This window comes from Schistocerca serialis, chromosome 4 (genome assembly GCF_023864345.2).
Source record: "Schistocerca serialis cubense isolate TAMUIC-IGC-003099 chromosome 4, iqSchSeri2.2, whole genome shotgun sequence".
Lineage (NCBI taxonomy): Eukaryota > Metazoa > Arthropoda > Insecta > Orthoptera > Acrididae > Schistocerca > Schistocerca serialis.
The window spans coordinates 854550450-854571112 of NC_064641.1; the positions used below are offsets into that span (position 1 = coordinate 854550450).

The 20663-nt window shown below is 43.3% G+C and overlaps 1 protein-coding gene across 1 annotated transcript in view; it reads left to right on the forward strand.

Moving 5' to 3' along the window:
• The first annotated feature begins 418 nt into the window (after positions 1-418).
• The window catches only part of LOC126473488 (uncharacterized), a 378095-nt gene continuing 357850 nt past the window's right edge, over positions 419-20663 (forward strand). Inside the window, exon 1 of the mRNA XM_050100565.1 lies at positions 419-953. Coding sequence (XP_049956522.1) covers positions 808-953 — 146 coding nt within the window. The 5' untranslated portion in view covers positions 419-807. The remainder of the gene's footprint in view (positions 954-20663) is intronic.

Below are 20663 nucleotides of genomic sequence, written 5' to 3' on the forward strand. Positions count from 1 at the left end.
TATAGGTGTTTCTTGAAGTTCCCATGGCCTACCATTAGTCATACAATGAGTTTGTGTGTCTCCTGCTCAAGGCCAGGATTATAGTACTTCTCCTAATACATAGCTTTGGCATCATTAGCTTGCCATGTTTTTTTTTTTATTTTGGATCGCAATCCAATATTCTACATGTTGCCTTCTTACCTAGTTTCTTAGTTTTGATTTAATCATGCTCATTTCAGTTACCGATGTGTGGTGTATCAGAATTTAATCATGTGGAGTCATGAACTAGATCAGTTCTGACTACGACAGAGTCCTAGGAAATCAGTCTCCCTCCAAGGACGTTGTGGAAATAGTTCCGCGCTTCACCGCGAGAGAGCAGCTCAGCCGACGGCGCTAGCTGCTGCAACGTGTTGTGTAGACTCTTTGTCAGTGACATCACAAGCAGCGAGGAAGGCGGCTGTAATGAACCGTCGTTTCGAGTGATATGTGGTGCTGCTGTCTTTCGATGATAGTATAGTCTTGTATTTGGTTTTGCCATCGCACATACTCGAAGTGAAAACAGTATAACGATATTACCGTGGATTTAGTTGACGTTTGCCTGTATTTGCTTGCTCGCTGTAGTACACGTGTGTGTAACGGAAATTCCGCGCTGTGTTTTGAACTTTAAATCTCGTCTTGAACGTAATCTGATGTATCTGCATCTTCAGAAGGGGGCGAGACCCCAGAGAGTAAATATCAGCTAAAGAGTGTGATTCTTCGCGACACCGTTCCTTCTTTTTGAATTCTAGAAGAGAACTTCTGCATGCGGAAAGTTATTACGCTAGAAAAATGTCTAAACCAAATTTTGTTGATGGCATTTGTTTGAACTCTGACCACATTGGACTCCTCAGTGTTGTGGAAGATCGACTGGATAAATTAATCAAGAAAGAACCCATCACCAATGTTTACAACGTTGAGCACACTCCGTTTGCAAGGTATGTAATTAGACTTGATACTATTTTATGCAGCCTTAATCACGCCAAGCTTTGAAAGCAACATATTTGTGCTAACTAATGTATAGTACCATGTGCAACGTTATACATCCCAGTTGTGGGGAGCTGAGTAGCATTTCATCACGGTGCGATATTGTTAAGATCACAAATCAAGAAGTAAATACACCAACGCCCATTTCGCGTTGTATACAAAATTATTTACAAAGCATTTTAAGCGTCAGAATATTTACAGATTTCGGATTCTTTCCTTTATTGGTACGTACCATAGTTTCTTTCACATTTTGTCGGGTATCACGGATGTATCGTATTTTAAAGCAGATCTCGTATATAAAAATGTCTTGTGAATTTGAGAAATTGAGAGAACATCAGCAAAAGTGCGATTTGTCTTTAAAACATCTGCTAGCTCATCGTTTTCACATGGGATGTTGTGAATGAAACTCACAATTTTCGTCGATGGATTTGTTTTCGCTGTTTATATTGGGCAGTTCGGTGAAAGTAGCGCGGCGTACTTGTAGAGTTGTTTAGGAGCAAATATTATTATTGAACTTTGGAGAACTTGACGCCTTACATTGTTTTGTGCATACCAGCAAGAGTACGGATTGCTCGAGTAATTTCATTCTTTAGACACGACGGAGTTCTGAGGATAATAGTTTCCACGAGCCTCGTAACACAGTACTTGCGTGATAAGCTGTTTGTCCTTCTACTGGATGTATGCAGGTTCTTGCGTCAACGCTACTGTGTGTATGCAAAGGCAAACGTCACGTGTTTATTGACGGTTCAGGAATGCCAACACCAGTCGCTTTTGACAGGAACCGCGCAAAAGAAATTCCTGTCTCATTGTTGTTAAATAAGAGTCAGCTGAAGGCAGAGCTAAACGAATGAAACAGAAGAAATGTGATCACTGTTCGGGCTAGCACTTGTTAGTATTTGTAGGCAAATTCCAAATCTCGCTCTCGTTGAAGATTACGTAGTGATTGCTATGTAATTTCCAATAAACGACTGTTTATAAGCATTGATGTTTTGTTTACATAACAAATTAGTACAAGGAAGGACCGCAGTGCATCATTTCGTAGTTTGACCATTCAAAAAGTTACCTGACCTTTCTGTTCAGACAGTGAGAATGCGTTACTCATTTTGGTTCTATGCGTATTGTTTTGCCTATTATGTACGAAGAGTTATGCGTATTTATAGCTATTTTTGGCATCATGGAACTTTACAGACCCAATGTTTACCTCACCATAGTCAAAATTTTAAGTTCGTAACTATGTTGCTCATACGGAAACGTAAACAATACACAACGGGGGACTTTAAATTGGAAGTTCTTAATCTCGGAGTTGCTGACTTAAGGCCAGTCTGCTTGTTTTATTTATTCTGTGTGGTAGGTTGCATGAGAGTTATTGATGCCTTTTTAGTTAATACTACACTCTGACATTTTTCTGTCGGTTTAACGTCAGTGAACTACCCGCGCCGAACAGCATGAGCTTTCTCATACACTGACTAAAATTAGAAACTGCTCAATAACTAATCTGCAACAAATATTTCAGAGGCGAGTTCCGGGTCAATAATGGACCGATATCGTTTCAGTGCGTCAGTCGTGCATGCTGATGTTCGCGCAAAAGCTTACCAGTAGCTTATAGAAGGAAACACATTGGAAAGAGGAAAAAAAAGTAATTTACTGGTAATTATTTGTGAACAGATCTCCACCGCCATTAATCTGCTTAAACTAATCCTTCCAAATATTATGTAGCCCAGTAGCCAATAATACCTAATACATTCTTTCTGAATTATATTGCACTGCCCACGTAACGTCAACCATTGTAAGGAATTGCGTGTACTTTTGTTTTATACACCAAACATGTTTTATTGCGTTTCCGCCATCCTCAGTGTGGGTGTGTTCAATTGCCATCTTTTTCAATTCAGACTGATAAATTCGCAGCCCCAGGAATATATTCATTTCTTACTAATAATTAGAAATCTGTTGACGCTTCCTCTTCAGTAAAGTGTCGTCATCGATGGGTTCCAAAGATATTCGTACTATCGGAAGTTTTGTGCAGCCAAAAGCCTGTGCTTCCATACCGTTTTTGTGGTTTTCATGATGGATACAATATTCGCATCAGCATGTATGCGTTCGTATATGTATGACTTGATGGTATATTTCATGTGTATTGTTCGTTTGTTGTCCTGTCGTTGACGACGTCATTAAATATGCCCCACAATCTTTGACAGGGTAAGAATTTTGCAGGAACCATCTCAGCATTCGGTTGAGGGAAACCAATGTAAACTTTAACTTGATGGTCGGCGGCTTTTTGAACTCTGCTCCTCTAAATGTGGGCCCACTATGCGCGTTTGATGTGGTGCGTTTGATAAATTAACATTGTTGAGACGTTTTTTTCCGTGTTTAATGTGGAATGGACACTTAAAACTAATCATAGCAATGCAAACGGATGAATCATCCGCGTGTTCCACCCTCTTACAATGTTTTCAGTCGACTGAGGCTCGGGTATAGCTCTTCAGGCTGGAACCGTTACCAGATGGAATTGATCGAGGAAATAGAGAAGATCCAAAGACTAGCAGCACGTATCGTCACAGTACCATTTAGTGAGAGCGAAAGCGTCAAGAAACTGCTGCTCCAACTCTCCGTGGCAAACGCTATGAGGCGTAGCGTGTTGGTCTGGTTTACTGTTAAAATTCTGATACCGTACGTGCTGAAGATTAGATGAGTGGATTACGTAACTAATGAGGAGGTACTGAATAGGATTGGGGAGAAGAGGAATTTGTGACACAACTTAGCTATAAGAAGGGGTCGGTTGGCAGGACACATTCTGAGGCATCAAGGGATCACCAATTTAGTGATGAAGGGAAGCGTGGCGCATAAAAATCGTAGAGGGAGGCCAAGACATCAGTACCCTAAGCAGATTCAGGACGATGTAGGCTGCAGTATTTACTCGGAGATGAAGAGGCTTGCACAGCATAGAGTAGCATGGAGAGATGCATCAAACCAGTATTTGGACTGAAGACCACAACAACAACGTACCTAGACTAGTCAGCAAATGTATTGCTTTCGGCTGCATAAAACTCGAAAAAAGGCTGTAGAGGTAAAATTAGTGAGATTAGAGCTCATACGAAGGTTTACCAACAATCCTTCTCCCCGCGATCTATTCGTGGCTGGGAGAGGAAAGGTGGGAAGTGGAAGTGATACAAAAATTATCCTCCGCCAAACACAATAAGATGTGAACTACTAGGCAACAACACTATATCGTCTGTGGCTGGCTAATTTGTAAATTAGTATACCCACTCTGCATTTTATGGGCTGTCTGAAACAATCGATGGGTGGTGACAGCATATTCGCAAATTGTATGCAAAAGATAAAGAATGTCTTCAGTGATCAATAGATTTTTAGGTATTACAAGTCCCTAAAACGTTAGAGTATTCTCTTCGATCAGTTACCTCTCCGCATTTTTTTCACAATAAGCGTGACTAGTTTCGCACGCAGTAATTGGCGTAGATGTGATGTTAAAACATATTTTCTTGAGTAGTGTACATCTATACTCCCTAAGACTACCTTATGGTGAGCAGGAAGAAAGATTGCTGATAAACCTCCATCTGAGTTGTCTAGTTTCTACCTTCATAATCTTTTCGTGGGCATATATAAGCGGAAGCAATCTATTGACTGATTGCTCTTGGAACGTGTACTCGCAGACTTAGTAAACCACACAGAAACGAAACATAAAGAAATTAGACAATTTAGAACAATGGGGCAAATTGAAAATTTGTGACAGACCGTGATTCCCCTACTTACTAAACTTGACCACACACTACTGATGTAGTGCCCTCTTCCTCGGCCTCATTTCTCGAGGCATCTCGCCGATTTCCGTTAAGAGTACGAGCTTGGTATGCATGTGCACTGAAGGGGGCAGTGGGCGTCATCGTCTCAATGATATATGTCGCGTCTATTCCTTCGGACATCTCCGAAAGAACAGACACCACATACACACAGAAACGCACATCTTTCTTGTACCGTCTGCCACTGAAGTTCGTTGACCATTTTCATAACGCACTCGCGCTGACTAAAAAACCTGAGATGAAACCCATTGATCTTCGTTGGTTTTGCTCTCCCTCTCCCCCATCCTCCCTCCCTCGCTCCCTCTCTCTACCTGTGTATCACTAGGTCCCAGGTTCGATTCCCGGCCGGGTCAGGGATTTTCTGCGCCCTGGGACTGGGTGTTTGTGTTGTCCTCGTCATTTCATCATCATTCGGGAAGTGGCGAGATTGGAACTCAAAAGATTGGGTACTTGTTCGGGTGCTGATGACGTCTGCCCTCTCCTCTGCCCTCTCCTCTCTGTCTCTCCTGTTAATGGAATCCAGTAAGGGTCCTAGAGTCATGAGCAATATTAAATCGACGGGACGGAATCAGTTTTTGTATTGCTCGCTTGTTGTGTTTAAGAAAACCATCCGCGATATGGGAACAGCTCATTTACAGAGATCATAGGAGTAAAACAACTGACGCTAAATTGGACTAGTAAAATCTGTTCTGGCGTTGCGTGTAAACAGGAAAGCAGCTGCATTTGTTATTAGTATTATTCCATATGTTGTAACACGTAAACGTGGTATGAAAACCGCACGAACGAGAAAATGACATGGAAATAAGTGACTAAGGCGTAGAAAAACATTTAAAATTGTTCAACAGAGGAAAGATTACTGGTCATGACGGGATACCAGTTCAATTTTACACTGAGTGTGCAAAAGAACTTACCATTTTCCAGCAGCAGCAGGGTTCCAGAGACCTCAAGAGGAGCGAAGCTTTCCTAATGTTCGGAAAAAAGGACAGGTCATTCTAGCTTTCAAGAAGGAAATGTTTACTAACAAAGGAAGTAGCTTAGAACATACTCGTACCACGGAAATCGAATATTTGTCATCAATCCGGAGCCTCAAATGCAGAAGCTTGGAGATAAGTGTTGCCATCTGTTGCTGGGTACGGGAATAATCAAAGTTGACATTGGTCTCACATTAGGATGTGTAGGGGTGAGACCAGCAACAGAGAGCAACATCTATCTCTTGAGTTTTGCATTTGATGGTCAGTCCGTTTTTCCGCGCATATCTTCAAATATCCACAGCATTCTTCATATTTCATAAACTGTTTATGAGGTATCGAAATGATATTTTGGTAAAAAGATATCACACGAAGGGTACTGTGCCGTATGGGTATTGTGCAAAGCTTCATTATCTATCGCGTTATTCCACTAGCTACAAACTCTGCCGACGAAAGAAAGTAATTTTTAAGGACCATCGAGAACTGTTAAAACGAGAAATGGTATGAGTTTTGGAACAACATAAGTGTTTATACGTTTATTTTGTACCGAGGATGTGCTTTTTCATGAGATGCTGACCTTACTTTTCCTCAGTTCCTCACTTAATAAACCGTTGCTTCAGGATTGTCTCGCAATTGCGTCTGCGCATGTTCATGAGGTGAGACTGTAAATTCCGCCTAGTTTTGGCAAAAGAAGCAGGTTTTGACGTGACAACAAGAGAATTGCGTAGGGTTTACTCAAAATTCCCCACTCCTGACTCTTCGCTGAACCTGTTGTTTAGGCGCTGGTCAACAGCATGTAAGAGTTCTACAAAATGCATTACACTGTGCTGTCTGTGGTAATGATATTTCTTCTGCTACCGGTTTCGGTCTTAAACCATCTTCAGCGGCAGAAAACTTATAGCAGATTTAACACATGTCGTACATGCTTTGTCAAAAATTACTTCTGAAAACCATAATTACCAATATAAATGGAGAATCCTAGCAAGATTACAATACGATGGGTCACTAAGAAAAATAATGGTTCGAATGGCTCTGAGCCATATGGGACTTAACATCTGAGGTCATCAGTCACCTAGACTTCTACTTAAACCTAACCAAGCTAAGGACATCACACACATCCGTGCCCGAGGCAGGATTCGAACCTGCGACCGTAGCAGCAGCGTGGTGCCAGACTGAAGCGCCTAGAACCGCTCGGCCACAGCGGGCGCCTCACTCACAAAAGACAACATATGCTGTATCAGATGGAGATAGTTAAAGACTGAAATCTATAGCAGAATGAATATCATTATCACAGACAGCACAGTGTAATGCATTTTGTAAAAATCACTGAAAGTTACAAATGGTTAACAAACCAGGAGAAAATAAATCGCTGAATTTTCGGCGGAATTCTTTTTAGATACTGACCAGAGAGGTTACAGATTTCTTTGATTGGTCACCATGCAAGTGTCGGTGTGGAGCGGCCCTGCTTAATATTTACCAAAACAGTGAGTGAGTGCAGGCGTCAGTTTAGAAATGCACTTCCCTTGCTGCGCTCTGAGCGACCCCCCCCCCCCCCCCAACACTGCTGCTCTCCCCACGCTTCCCCAGCCGATGGCGCAATTAGCGGCCACAGTATTTTGCGCGCACTGTACTCAGGCGATGCAAGAGAAGTGTTCTGCCTTGTGGTGTGGTCTAACATCGAAATTTAGAGACTGTACTTTCCTAGAAGTCACCCAATACATTGCTTCCTCCTGCGTCTATCTCGCGAAAATTGAAGAGGAAAATTAGGAGGCTCACCCTGTGCCATATGCTACTGGAAGAGCAAAAGGGGAAGTGGCAGTGGTGCGCAAAGTACTCTCCGCCACATACTGAAAGGTGGTTCGCGGAGTGAATGGATGTAGACGCAGACCGCGCTGTGAGGTGAGGTGTCCCGCCTGGAGACGGGGGACTCACCTGCTGCAGCATCAGCGGCGCCCCGGCGTCGCTGAGTGGGCGCAATTGGCCCTTCCTGCGAGCGAGCGGCGCCCCCATTCAGCTGATGCGCCGCGGCGCCTGCTGGCCGAGAGCGTCGCTGCCAAGTCATACGTCACCGTCTCCCTCTGCCGTACACTCACTCACTCACTCACTCACTCCTTGCCCGCGCCCACCACCGTCGTCAACTGCACCTGCGGAATTAACTAGCGTGTTGCACTATGAGTAAATGTAGCGGCGGAAATGGTGAAGCGTCGAAGAACCCTACACACGAACCAACCGACCAACAAATTGGACACGTAGCGCTCATCCTATTAGCGTGCCGTGTGCAGCGCTGTCGTACCAACAGCCCGACAAAAGTTAGTATTTTGCCAATGCGCGCGAGTTTAAATGGTTCTAATATGCATGGCAGAGTGAAAGGCGGACGTAACGTTGACAGCGTTTCTGGAGAAACTTAAGTACTGTAGATTTTTGTGGGACACGTCGTGCGAGGATATAGGAACAGAGATAGAAGGTATGAAGCACGTGTTTCATTTTTAACGAATCCATACTGGTTCATATGACACAGAGATGGAGTAAAAGATACGTATTTTATGAATAAAAGTCCGTCGACCTTCTGTATTTTGGTTTTTAGATTTTATTTCCAATACTTACCCGAAATGAAAGCTAAAAATAGAAATACAGACAGGTAGGCCTTACATTTAATTTCCGATACGTTCTTTCTTTCGCTTGCGCCTTTATCCCGCAGTTTTGCAGGGTCGGCATGGTTAGAATCGGATTTAGCGAGGTTATTATGAAGGAATGGCCAGATGCCCTTCCTGCCGCCACCCCGTACCCCCTTGGGAAGGAATTAGTGTACCCCAGCTGTCTGCGTCTAGTGTAATCCATGGGATAGTGTGAACGTGTTCAGATGTCTGCGAGTCGTGTAACAGAGGCGGGACATGGGGACCAGCCTGGTATTCACCTAGTGGGATGTGGAAAACCGCCTAAAAACCACATCCAGGCTGGCCAGCACACCGGCCCCCGTCGTAAATTCGCTGGGCGGGTTATCGCAAGTAAATCCTAAAAACCGAAATATAGTCAATGGACATATGTTTTATAAATCAGCATGTATCCAAACCTTCTGCTGGGAAGAGCAAATTTTTTCCCAGTTGCTAAATGCTTCATTTCTTTTATATCTGTTGCATTTATTGGGCGATGTGCATCACCACCATTCCTAGTCTTTCTTCTTCACATTTGAAATCAGAATCTTAAATTTACTGTTAGCATAAATAAATTAATAAAATTTGCATTATCATCTCTTTATATCATTTTAGATAATGCCTGTTGGGATACAACAGCACTGAATTTGAATTTGCCACTCACTGGAAACTGTAATGTAGCTAACAGCCTCTCCTCGCAGCTTATAGCATCTCTCATGACCTTTTTTTGTGTTCAGAAGCTCTGAAATGCATGATTCATCCAGTCTTCGATAATTACGAAAATCATCGGCTCCCATCTGCTTAAGCAACAGAACGTGCGTGAATTTCTTTCCTCGAATTGGCCACTTCTTTGCCCATAGCATTCTCTCTCTCTCTCTCTCTCTCTCTCTCTCTCTCTCTCTCTCTCTCTCTCTCTCTCTCTCTCTCACTTTCTTTCTTTTTCCGGCCTTGGTACCTCTAAAGCAGCCAAAGCAAACCCCAGTTTTCGATCCTTTGTGAACCAAAGGCGATCTCGTAAAACATAAAATCAACGAACTCTGGATAAACAAATCGCTGAGAACAGTTAGTCGGGACGTGTGTAGGGTGCCACGAAATTGTTCAGTCGGCCACGTGATGCGTGTGTGGGGTCCTTTAACATCATAAAGCAAGATTCCGAAGTTTATCAGACTCTGTGGAGATGTTAATCACGTAACGAGTATTCAGTAACTGAACGTTGTTCCATTCCGAACGGAAGTAAACATCAGTATTGGGAGTGACCACCATGTGCACGAATGGACTGTTGTATTCGTTGAGGCGTGGAAGCAGAGAGAATTCGAATGCAATCTTGAGGAATTTATTACCATTCCTGAGGCACGTGCTGTGTCAGTTTATGAAGACTGGAGCCATCCTAGACATGCACTACGGGTGACAAATCAGAGACCAGGCATGGAGGTCAAGTCGATTGTGATGTGAACTGCAGTGTAGTTGACTTATATTGCTTGAATACGCCATCTGCGACCCCAGTATGAATGTCGTGCTAACAAGGTTTACCATTCTGTCAACGTGCTGGCGAGCACCTGCCCTCTATTCAGCAGTTACCAGAAGAATCCTTTTGTGATACCCAGTAACTTCCCACATCATGACAGGAGAAGCGGCAGAGGTATGCGTCTCGAGACTGGCAGCTTCCTGTGACGTGTGGCCTGGTCGTCAGACCGCCTCAAGCGTTAGCGAGACTCACAGTCAGTACTGAACAGCACGGAACGCCACTCTGTATCCGGGAGGGCTGTGGCTTCACACCGTGTTACATTGTCTGTCGTCAGTGGTACGGCGGGAACAGAAAACAAAGCGTGGCAACTCGAGGTTGGAACTGTTGATATTTTTGAAAATATCGGTAATCTGATATATTTAAGAAATATCGGTATCAGCACTCAGTCTATTGAAAGAGGTATCGATATATCGATGAAAAAATATCGACGTACCGGCCTATAAAAATATGGGCTCCACGTTGTAAATATATTGCCAGTTTTATATATGTATGTTTACGTATTAATTTATTATTGGATATTCTGTACATCAAGCTAGCTGCGTGCCTTTCCCCCTTGGTGCAAGAACTGAAAAGAAAACGAGGCACGTTTACGCCTAGCGATAACCTCTTTGCCAACAATGGTGACTGCATGTAGGTGGCACAACGAAAAGTGTCCGATGGGTCCGTCGTTCGGTTTCGTCACATACCGAATTCGTGTGGAACCTTTCATGTCGACTTCCCTGTCCTTATTTATTTATTTATTTTTTTATTCAGCAAACGCCAGCGACCTAGCAGTTGCAGTGTCAAAATTGCATGGTGAAGTTAAACGTTGCAGTTTCTGTTGGTCAATTACGTCAGAACATCGCCTCACACGTCTCTGCCCACCGCAAAAACCCATCTTGTCATTTGTATTATGGTCATCTTTTTCAGCAACTGTTTTTGAAGAATGCCGATGTGAACAAATAACACAATAGTTGGTTATAAATACTTTTTAAAGCAACTGGTGCGTTGTTTTCTTCACATCGGAAATCTCGTTATTCCATTCACACCGTCACCACGTAGTGTAACCAGACTTCTTTTGTAACATCTGTACTTGCTTTATACAGTCAAGGAGAGAGACTGGACATGATGTAAGCTCAAAAAGTAGTGAGACTCCTTCACACAGTGAAAGTAAAATTATGCTCTACTACAATTTCAAAAGGTCGAGTTCAAGTATTTAAGGACAATTGTGGAAAAAATATAAAACCGCTAATACCGACCAGACTGTCGTGGTAACACTCTGTATTTCATCCATCTATTTCTCAGGGACTCTCGAACAATCGTACAAAGTTCTCCTGGGAGTAGCCTCTGTGGAAAGCCCTGGGCATATTTTTCTCTCCACACTAGAGCACTATGACAAACTGCCTGTACAGTTTGCCGATGTAATGGGCCCGTTTCCCTCGTGTCAGTGAGTTGACCTTGCTGAAAGTTGGAAAGATGGCGATAAGTTGAATGTGCACGTGCTGTTTGACTTGCTGTAGTACCATCTCCACGTAAAGAAGAAACGATACCTGTCATGCACAGTGTTCTTCATTTTTAGGGTTAATTTTTTCCGATAATTAGTATGTTTATAAGTATAAAATTTTAATGAACAAAGCCGACAGGCATCTAAATCCTGGTGTGTTTCGTACCGTTCCGTCAAGGTGTTCATAGTGTAACGGCATCCATTTCCGGCAGCGTACGAGGCTTATCGATACGTATGGGCCGCTTGCTAATATTTAAAAGTAGGCAGCACAGAACTGTTGCAAGAACACAACGCAAACTAGTGATTGTTTACAAAGACGTAGAAGTTGTCTCTTCATTCAGTAGTCGGTTGCCAAAAGATCACGTGCTCTTGCTGATCTGCTGTAACAGTTAGGAAAATTTCTGGCAAGATTAAAGCTGTGTGACGGGTGGTACCCGAACTTGGTACCTTTGCACGTCGCGTGCAAGTGCCCTACCGCCTGAGTTATCCAGGAACAGCCGAGAATCGAAGCACTTGAGATGTGGTGCTACGGAAAATGTTGAAAACTGGGTGAAGTGGTAAGCTTGGAATGAGGTGTTTCTCCGCAGAATCGAGAAAGAAAGGAATGTGTGGAAAATACAGAAAGGAAGAGGGGACGGGATGGTACGGCACATGTCAAGACATTACGGAATAATTTCCGTGGTACTAGGGGGAGCTGTAGAGGATGAAGCTGTAGAGAAAGGCAGCGATTGGGATACATCCAGCAAATAAGACGTCGGTTGCAAGAGCTGTTCTCAATTCAAGAGGTTGGCACAGGAGAGGAACTCGTGGTGGGCAGCGTCTAACCAGTCAGAAGACTGATTAAGAAAAGTGTTCTCATTCTCAAGTTGTGCGTGCGTACAGCGTGGGTAATTTGCACGCTTTGAGGGCGTATACGCAGTTTCTAACTGTAATGCTTGCCTTATTTACTTAAATCTGTAAGATTGTACCTCATAATGAGTAGATTTTGACGGGGTTTTAAGTTCCGAAATTCGGTCAGTAATTACAGGGTGTTACAAAAAGGTACGGCCAAACTTTCAGTTAACATTCCTCACACACAAATAAAGAAAAGATGTTATGTGGACATGTGTCCGGAAACGCTTAATTTCCATGTTAGAGCTCATTTTAGTTCCCTCAGTATGTACTGTACTTCCTCGATTCACCGCCAGTTGGCCCAATTGAAGGAAGGTAATGTTGACTTCGGTGCTTGTGTTGACATGCGACTCATTGCTCTACAGTACTAGCATCAAGCACATCAGTACATAGCATCAACAGGTTAGTGTTCATCACGAACGTGGTTTTGCAGTCAGTGCAATGTTTACAAATGCAGAGTTGGCAGATGCCCATTTGATGTATGGATTAGCACGGGGCAATAGCCGTGGCGCGGTACGTTTGTATCGAGACAAATTTCCAGAACGAAGGTGTCCCGACAGGAAGACGTTCGAAGCAATTGATCGGCGTCTTAGGGAGCACGGAACATTCCAGCCTATGACTCGCGACTGGGGATGACCTAGAACGACGAGGACGCCTGCAATGGACGAGGCAATTCTTCGTGCAGTTGACGATAACCCTAATGTCAGCGTCAGAGAAGTTGCTGCTGTACAAGGTAGCGTTGACCACGTCACTGTATGGAGAGTGCTACGGGAGAACCAGTTGTTTCCGTACCATGTACAGCGTGTGCAGGCACTATCAGCAGCTGATTGGCCTCCACGGGCACACTTCTGCGAATGGTTCATCCAACAATGTGTCAATCCTCATTTCAGTGCAAATGTTCTCTTTACGGATGAGGCTTCATTCCAACGTGATCAAATTGTAAATTTTCACAATCAACATGTGTGGGCAGAAATCCGCACGCAATTGTGCAATCATGTCATCAACACAGATTTTCTGTGAACGTTTGGGCAGGCATTGTTGGTGTTGTCTTGACTGGGCCCCATGTTCTTCCACCTACGCGCAATGGAGCACATTTTCATGATTTCATACGGGATACTCTACCTGTGCTGCTAGAACGTGTGCCTTTACTAGTACGACACAACATGTGGTTCATGCACGATGGAGCTCCTGCACATTTCAGTCGATGTGTTCGTACGCTTCTCAACAACAGATTCGGTGACCGATGGATTGGTAGAGGCGGACCAATTCCATGGTCTCCACGCTCTCCTGACCTCAACCCTCTTGACTTTCATTTATGGGTGCATTTGAAAGCTCTTGTCTACGCAACCCCGGTACCAAATGTAGAGACTCTTCGTGCTCGTATTGTGGACGGCTGTGAATCGCCATTCTCCAGGGCTGCATCAGCGCATCAGGGATTCCATGCGACGGAGGGTGGATGCATGTATCCTCGCTAACGGAGGACATTTTGAACATTTCCTGTAACAAAGTGTTTGAAGTCACGCTAGTACGTTCTGTTGCTGTGTGTTTCCATTCCATGATTAATATGATTTGAAGAGAAGTAATAAAATGAGCTCTAACATGGAAAGTAAGCGTTTCCGGACACATGTCCACGTAACATATTTTCTTTCTTTGTGTGTGAGGAATGTTTCCTGAAAGTTTGGCCGTACCTTTTTGTAACACCCTGTATATGCAATACTGAAAATCAAATATTTTTGTTGTCCTGGAAGCCGTTAGAAAGGCAAATTGCAATTGCTCCATATTGTTTCTTGAACCATTGTCTGTCAGGCGTCTTCTCCCATAGGATATGCGTATTTTTTTCTGGGGTTTCAAAGACTTTGCATCACACATTCCCGAATGCGACGAATCTTATGCAAGTATCATGATTTTTCTCGAGTCTTGCTTCCATTATCAAGAGTAACGTCGTAACTGCCTCTCTGCTGCGTTTACTTACCTTAAAAGTCTAAACCGTAATGCAATTCCAAAGCGGAGTTTTCTCGCGCCTGTTGCATCGCCGCGGTCAGTATGCGGGCTGCATCTCCTGTGCTCAGATGCGCACGTTAAGCATCCGCGCTTCTTGGAAGACGCTGGATAGTCGGCAACTTTGCTACTGGTCCCATGTTACGTAAATCCTTTGCCACGCAGACCTCCGCAGGGCCGTTTTGTTATCTGGCAAGACGGCAGAAATTTTTCTTGATAACGAGCGTGTATAAAGGTTTTAAGGATTTCTGTGTATCAGGACGCTTGCTAAAATTTTTGGGTGGGTTGTTTTAATGTAACTCAATGTCTGGTTCATCCTTCTTTCATTCAGTAATTGAGCTTGACAACAATGTATCAGTTTCGATTTTTGATTGCGTCTTCATTACTCTTTTAATACTTTTTATTAAACTGAGACGCAGCCATCTACAAAAGTGTCCTGACAATATCTGGTCCTCCCTGTAATGTTGTGTGTGGCCTCATTGCTTTTTTTAAAAAACTAATTTGTGCCTGATTTTATTCTGAGAAGCTCAGTAATGTATGTAAATACCTTAAATGTAAATGTGATTCAAAAAGTACTTGAAGTGAAGCGCAGCTGGGCAGCAAGAAACTCTTTAGCGCACTATCCCCGCAACGATAGTAGTTGTGAATCTTTGAGCATGGACTCTAAAAGAAAGACAATTGATTTATTAAAAAAAGAGGACTGTTAATCTGTATCTTGTGGAAAGAGGACGGATTGCGAGGCCGTAGCTCTGAACGTATTGTTACATTTAATGAAAATTGATATTTTAGTGATAAAACCGAGTAATGTATGTGTAAGAGTTGCCAAACATTTATGTTTACAAATTTTCTAGAAGTGAAGAATAGAAATATCTTGTTTTTGGAAAAGGAGGTGAATTTCATTGTCTTCGCCGTCCATCAATCGACAGAATTGTAAGTGTACAAAGTTCACTAAAATACAGGAAAAGAAATGCATTCTCTATAGTTTTCATTCAATAAATAACAACCTCTCATAATTTCTTAATTACAGTAATTAGATTATGTTTTTGTACAATAGTATGGTGCTGAACTCCTCTGACCAATTTTGATGCAGCGGGACGTGTAGTTTGAAGGGTGTTTGTGTGCCAAGCAATCTCCTTTTCTCACGAAAAACAGATTGGTGTTTGATCTTATTTACTTACAACAGTGGTCCCTTAGGTATGAAAAGCTACGAAAACTTGGGCTGAAAGCTATCCGCAATACGGCCAAGTAACTAAGAGAGTCGTATTTTAAACCTTAAAGAAGAATAACTTCCTCTAAGTTGTAATACATCACCAACTGGTGCAGAAGCTGATCATTCAAGGAGGCAGCAACCAAATTTGAGGTACCAGTTATGACTCAATCAAAAATCTCTCTCTCTCTCTCTCTCAACACATATATAAATATTCATACTATTAAGATAAGCCATTTTATATCCCTTGTTTTTATTAGTGGTCAGCTAGCCACGTGTACGGGGTAACAACTTTAAGTGCTGTGTACGGCTTATTGTAGTTTTAGTATTTTATCTCATAACTGTATCACAGTTTTGCTTAAGCATGAGGAAAGGTCGTGAACGTGCGTGTAGACACACACGCCGCTATCCGTAATTTCTGTCATTCATTTTAATATACCGATGTGATTTTGTCATTGCCAGACAGCCCTTAGAAGTTTGATATTTGCCCATGTGTCATTGACCCAAGATGATTGTTTACTGGGGATGAAGTCCTTCTTGTCACTTAGTCGTTTCGTATTGTGAAAGGGCGCCGATACCCATGCCGAGCGCCCTGAAACCGATGTGACCACCGCGATCACTTCCTCACGACCATTTTCCTCCCTCAAAGTGCTAGGAAAACCCTCACGTTGGCCTGTCACTATAAACGGCCATATTAAGAGGCTGTTCGTTACTGTCTTTCTCTGACCAGCGTGTTCCACTGGGCGTCGCCGATAATGTTGAATCCGTCGCTTGTCGTTCTGACACAGTTCTGTAAAGCCACATCCGCTACTGCCTGCCAACAGTTGACGAACGAGCTGCCATTTCCGGGATCAGAGTTTAAACGGACGACGCAGAGTTCCTAATTACCACCCTCGTGCCTAAATTAGTGTCCCACGTCGTGAGTCTAACCCGCCATCGCAATGTGATTGAGAGGAAAATTGTTGGGGCAGTTCATTTACGAAAGGAAACTTACTGGCGAAACTGAAATTACATGTGGATATGTGTGTGTGTGTGTCTTGTTTGACGTTTTCTCTATCCTCTTTTTTACACACACTGCGTTATATTGTTTGGTGTGTGTCATCAACCATTACTTTGTCATTCAAACATGTAAGTTACCGTATTTATTCTTCCTCCATAGCAGTATTTAATTTTCTGTTTGTCATTGAAGACATTTTCTCACACTGTGCTACTGGAAAGGAATACTTTGTTTTGCTTTCTGTTTCCATTGACACCTCCTAAATAGTCATGCGCTATAAATGTATCATGTGCAAACCTCCACTGGTCTCATTTTTTACCCTAGCACTCTGCAGTGGCTCTGCGTTTTAAACACATGAAAGCGTGCAAAAATTCCAGAGCGTTCATTAGAATTTATTTATACTCTCGTTCTACGAACTGCAGCATGCGTCTGTACTAATCGTATTGACCGAAAGTGCGACAGAAAAGTTCAGTGAATGACCTCAGAAAATAAAGGAAACAAGATATACAAACAGAAAATGAAGGTAGCAAGAGTTCTAAAAAAATACCTTTCCTGGCCTTCAAAGCAATCTCCGTTAGTTACATCACATTTCTGACATCGGTAGTAAAGCTGTTGGAAACTGTCATCAAACGCTCCTTGTGGAATTGCTCGAACGATGTGGTCGTCCGCGTTTCGTTGTTCAAATGGCTCTGAGCACTATGGGACTTAACATCTGAGGTCATCAGTCCCCTAGACTTAGAACTACTTAAACCTAACTAACCTAAGGACAGCACACACATCCATGCCCGAGGCAGGATTCGAACCTGTGACTATCAGCAACGCGGTTCCGGACTGAAGCGCCTGGAACCGCTCGGCCACAGCGGCCGGCGCGTTTCGTTGTAGGAAGCAGCTATTTTGTTTTGTTTAAAACGAGACCAGAGCTAAATTTGTGTCAATAGAGCCCTCCTTTACTCTATTTAATAAACAGTGATTTTAAGAATCGCGCGGCTGAAATACTATTTTTTTGCCCTAAATCTTATTAAAGAAGCCACTTTAGATACGATACGATATGATAAAAGCACAACAGTTATCAACGGAAGTGGTCAGCATCTGAATGGGGAGGGTTAATGAAATGCAACGTGTCCTATTTGATGACTATAATATGCACTAACACGAAAATAAGGTAAAGGTATGCGCAGCAGGTGAAAATGCTAAATGTTAAATAAGAGATTCTTGAAGAGATGGACTATTTTTGCCATCTCAGAAGCAGACGCAAGAAAACAGGAGGGTGTAAGACAGGCATAGTAGCAGAAAATGTAAAAGGCAAAAGGGCATTCTGAGGAGGATAAGATGGAATGAAGGCAGTCTGCAACGATTTTACGAGAAAAATTTTCTAGTAAAGAGGATTAAGAATCGAAGTTAGAGTATGGTTGGACACACACTGCGACCTGAATCTTTGGTAAAAACTATAGCTGAAGGGTATTGGAAGACCAGAGTCACGGACCCACGCCTAGATATGAGTGTACAAGCCAAATCGTCGATGGAGTGGGCTACAGCAGTTGGCTGAAATTGAGGGCCTAGCTCGGAAGCGACTGGAATGGTTGGTTGATTTGGCAGAGGGGACCAAACAGCGAGGTCATCGGTCTCATAGGGTTAAGGAAGGATGGGGAAGGAAGTCGGCCGTGCCCTTTCAGAGGAACCATCCCGACATTTGCCCGAAGCGATTTAGGGAACCCTAAATCAGGATCGCCAGATGCAGGTTTGTACCGTCGTCTTCACCAAAGCGAGTCCTGTCTGCTAACCTCTGCATACCTAGATGACAGGAATGGAGAAATGCCGATTGATGACTGGAACAGCAGCATGACCGATTTCTGACTTCATAAGCCTGGCTTCATGTTCCTATTTTGCAGGCTTGTTAGCAGTATAAGTCCACAACAGATAAGCTTGTAATAGCTGCGAGAACATGGATTTCCCTAAATCTGAAACCAGTCAGTTTACGTATGGGATGTTGTGGATGATCGGTGTTTGATTTGTAAAGCAGACGTACCTTTGCCATTATGTGTGTGTACAGCAGCGTTTTAGGTGTTCAGCATTGAGGCTAATGTTGTGAACTGGTAACAGGGAGCAAGCTCTGGCGGGCGCCCATTGTTTCTGCTGACCCCAGGTCGTCACGACTGGCCACCATTCGCCCGCCCCCCCCCCCCCCCCCCCCCCTCACAAGGCTTCGCCTGAGTGGGCATACGAGCCTCCCAGCTGCATACGCTAACTAGTGGCTGGTAGCCAACCGGCTCTTGCATCTGCCCAACACATGCCTCATTCACATTCCTCTCCACGTTTCCGGTGTAGCCTCTGCTAACACTTCTTTGCTGACGTCGGTTGTCCTTACGATGACTGGTGTTTCTGTCAGTAACCAGCTGCTTTCTTTGTGCGTCACACGTCTTGGTGACGCAGTCGTTACTCTCTCTTACGCGATTTACTTTCGTGTCTCGGTTGACTGCTTGTGACACGTGACTGTACTGCAGCGCCCGTGACGTTACATTCCTGTACTTAAAAGGGAATCGCACCTACTACTCATCAACGCTTTCGACCAGATTTATGGTAAGTGCAGAACTTGGCCAGAAATGAACGTGACGTAAGTGGGAGCTCCAGATGGGCAAGCGTTTATTTAAAAAACAATCATTTTTGGTGGAGGTTTGGCGAGGCGTGAGCCATTTATACCTCCGTAGCTTTAATGCACCGCGTAGCACAGCGCAGAGAGTATAGAACAGTAATCAGAGGGTCGTTGGATCGAGTCCCTATGCGGGAACTTCTTGTAATTTTTAATGTTTACGTTACTTACACTGCAAATATATCGAAATAGTGCTCAATATATTACGTTTATTAATGTTTTCATAAAAGAAAAGACAAAGGAAACTTCAGGATTGCAAATAAATTTCCGGGAAGGGATTATAAGGCATAAACGAGAATTTCGTACATAAATTTAGATACCTCTATTATTTTATCGATGATGATTTACACAGGCTACGATAATACTAATCGTAAAAACAGTGAAAGCAGTAATTTTTTCGGCATCTTGTACAAGTTATAAGCGGTACATTTTGAAAGTAACATGACTGTTTTAAAGTTTCTGTACAAAAAGAAACTTGGTTTATATTCGTAGCAGGGTTCTCTCTGATAGAACAGTTTGATAGCAAACCACACAGAACACGCTATTTCGCCAAACGTTGGCGAGGATAGCTAGTGATGTACAGCGGAATGTATTTTGGTGCAGTGCTCTCGGGGTGTGATTTACGTTTATCTCTCGACGAGGTAAGGGCAGTTTTGGAGCTCTTTGACAAAATCAGATGTCACAGGGTTGAAGTAGCGGTGTACAGGGGGGGTAACTTTAATGCTGCAGAGTGACAATCCTACATCTTGAATAATTTCGTCGTGTGATTCTGGATTTGTATGGTCACAAATGTGCTCCAGCACGTATGGTTTTATCACATGAAATACAACATGTCAGTTTATTTGCGGTGAAAATGATGCAAAATTGACAATAAAAATTTCCGTAAAGCGACTCCATCCTACGACTCTTGGATTACCGTTGATGCTACTGAGTCAACCTTAGCATGCCTGAAAACTAAGCTAATAGAAATGGCTCATGCCTCGCCCGATCCTCGCCATAAATGCTGTTCTTTCTAATTGCTTGGCCATCTGAAACTCCCACTTCAGTCACATTCATTTTCGGCCAAGCTCTGGATAAACTATAAATGTGGACGAAGTCGCCGGTAATGTGTGGGCGCTGTCCCCTTGTGAGTCTCGTCTGTTACGAATGGTCGTTTTCGTGTGTACGTCAGCAAGCCCGAAGTCAGAGCGTGGAGAGATGGGCCCCCGCCAAGGTCACAGGAACAGAGGGGCCCATAAACTGACAGAAAAAGAGAAAGACGATCTGAGGACGTAGCTAGAAAGGTACGTTCAGTCCTCTTACCCATCGCGTTTGAATCTTTTGCCTCCGAGACGAAGGCTCTCTCTCGGTCCGCGCCTGTAAACAAACGCTGTTGTCAGTGTCATTTCGTCCAAGTACCATCATAAAGAAACGCATGCTACTGCCACTAACATGGCTCATGTGGCAACAGTGTACTTGGTTCACACAGGTGCCACCTAGATA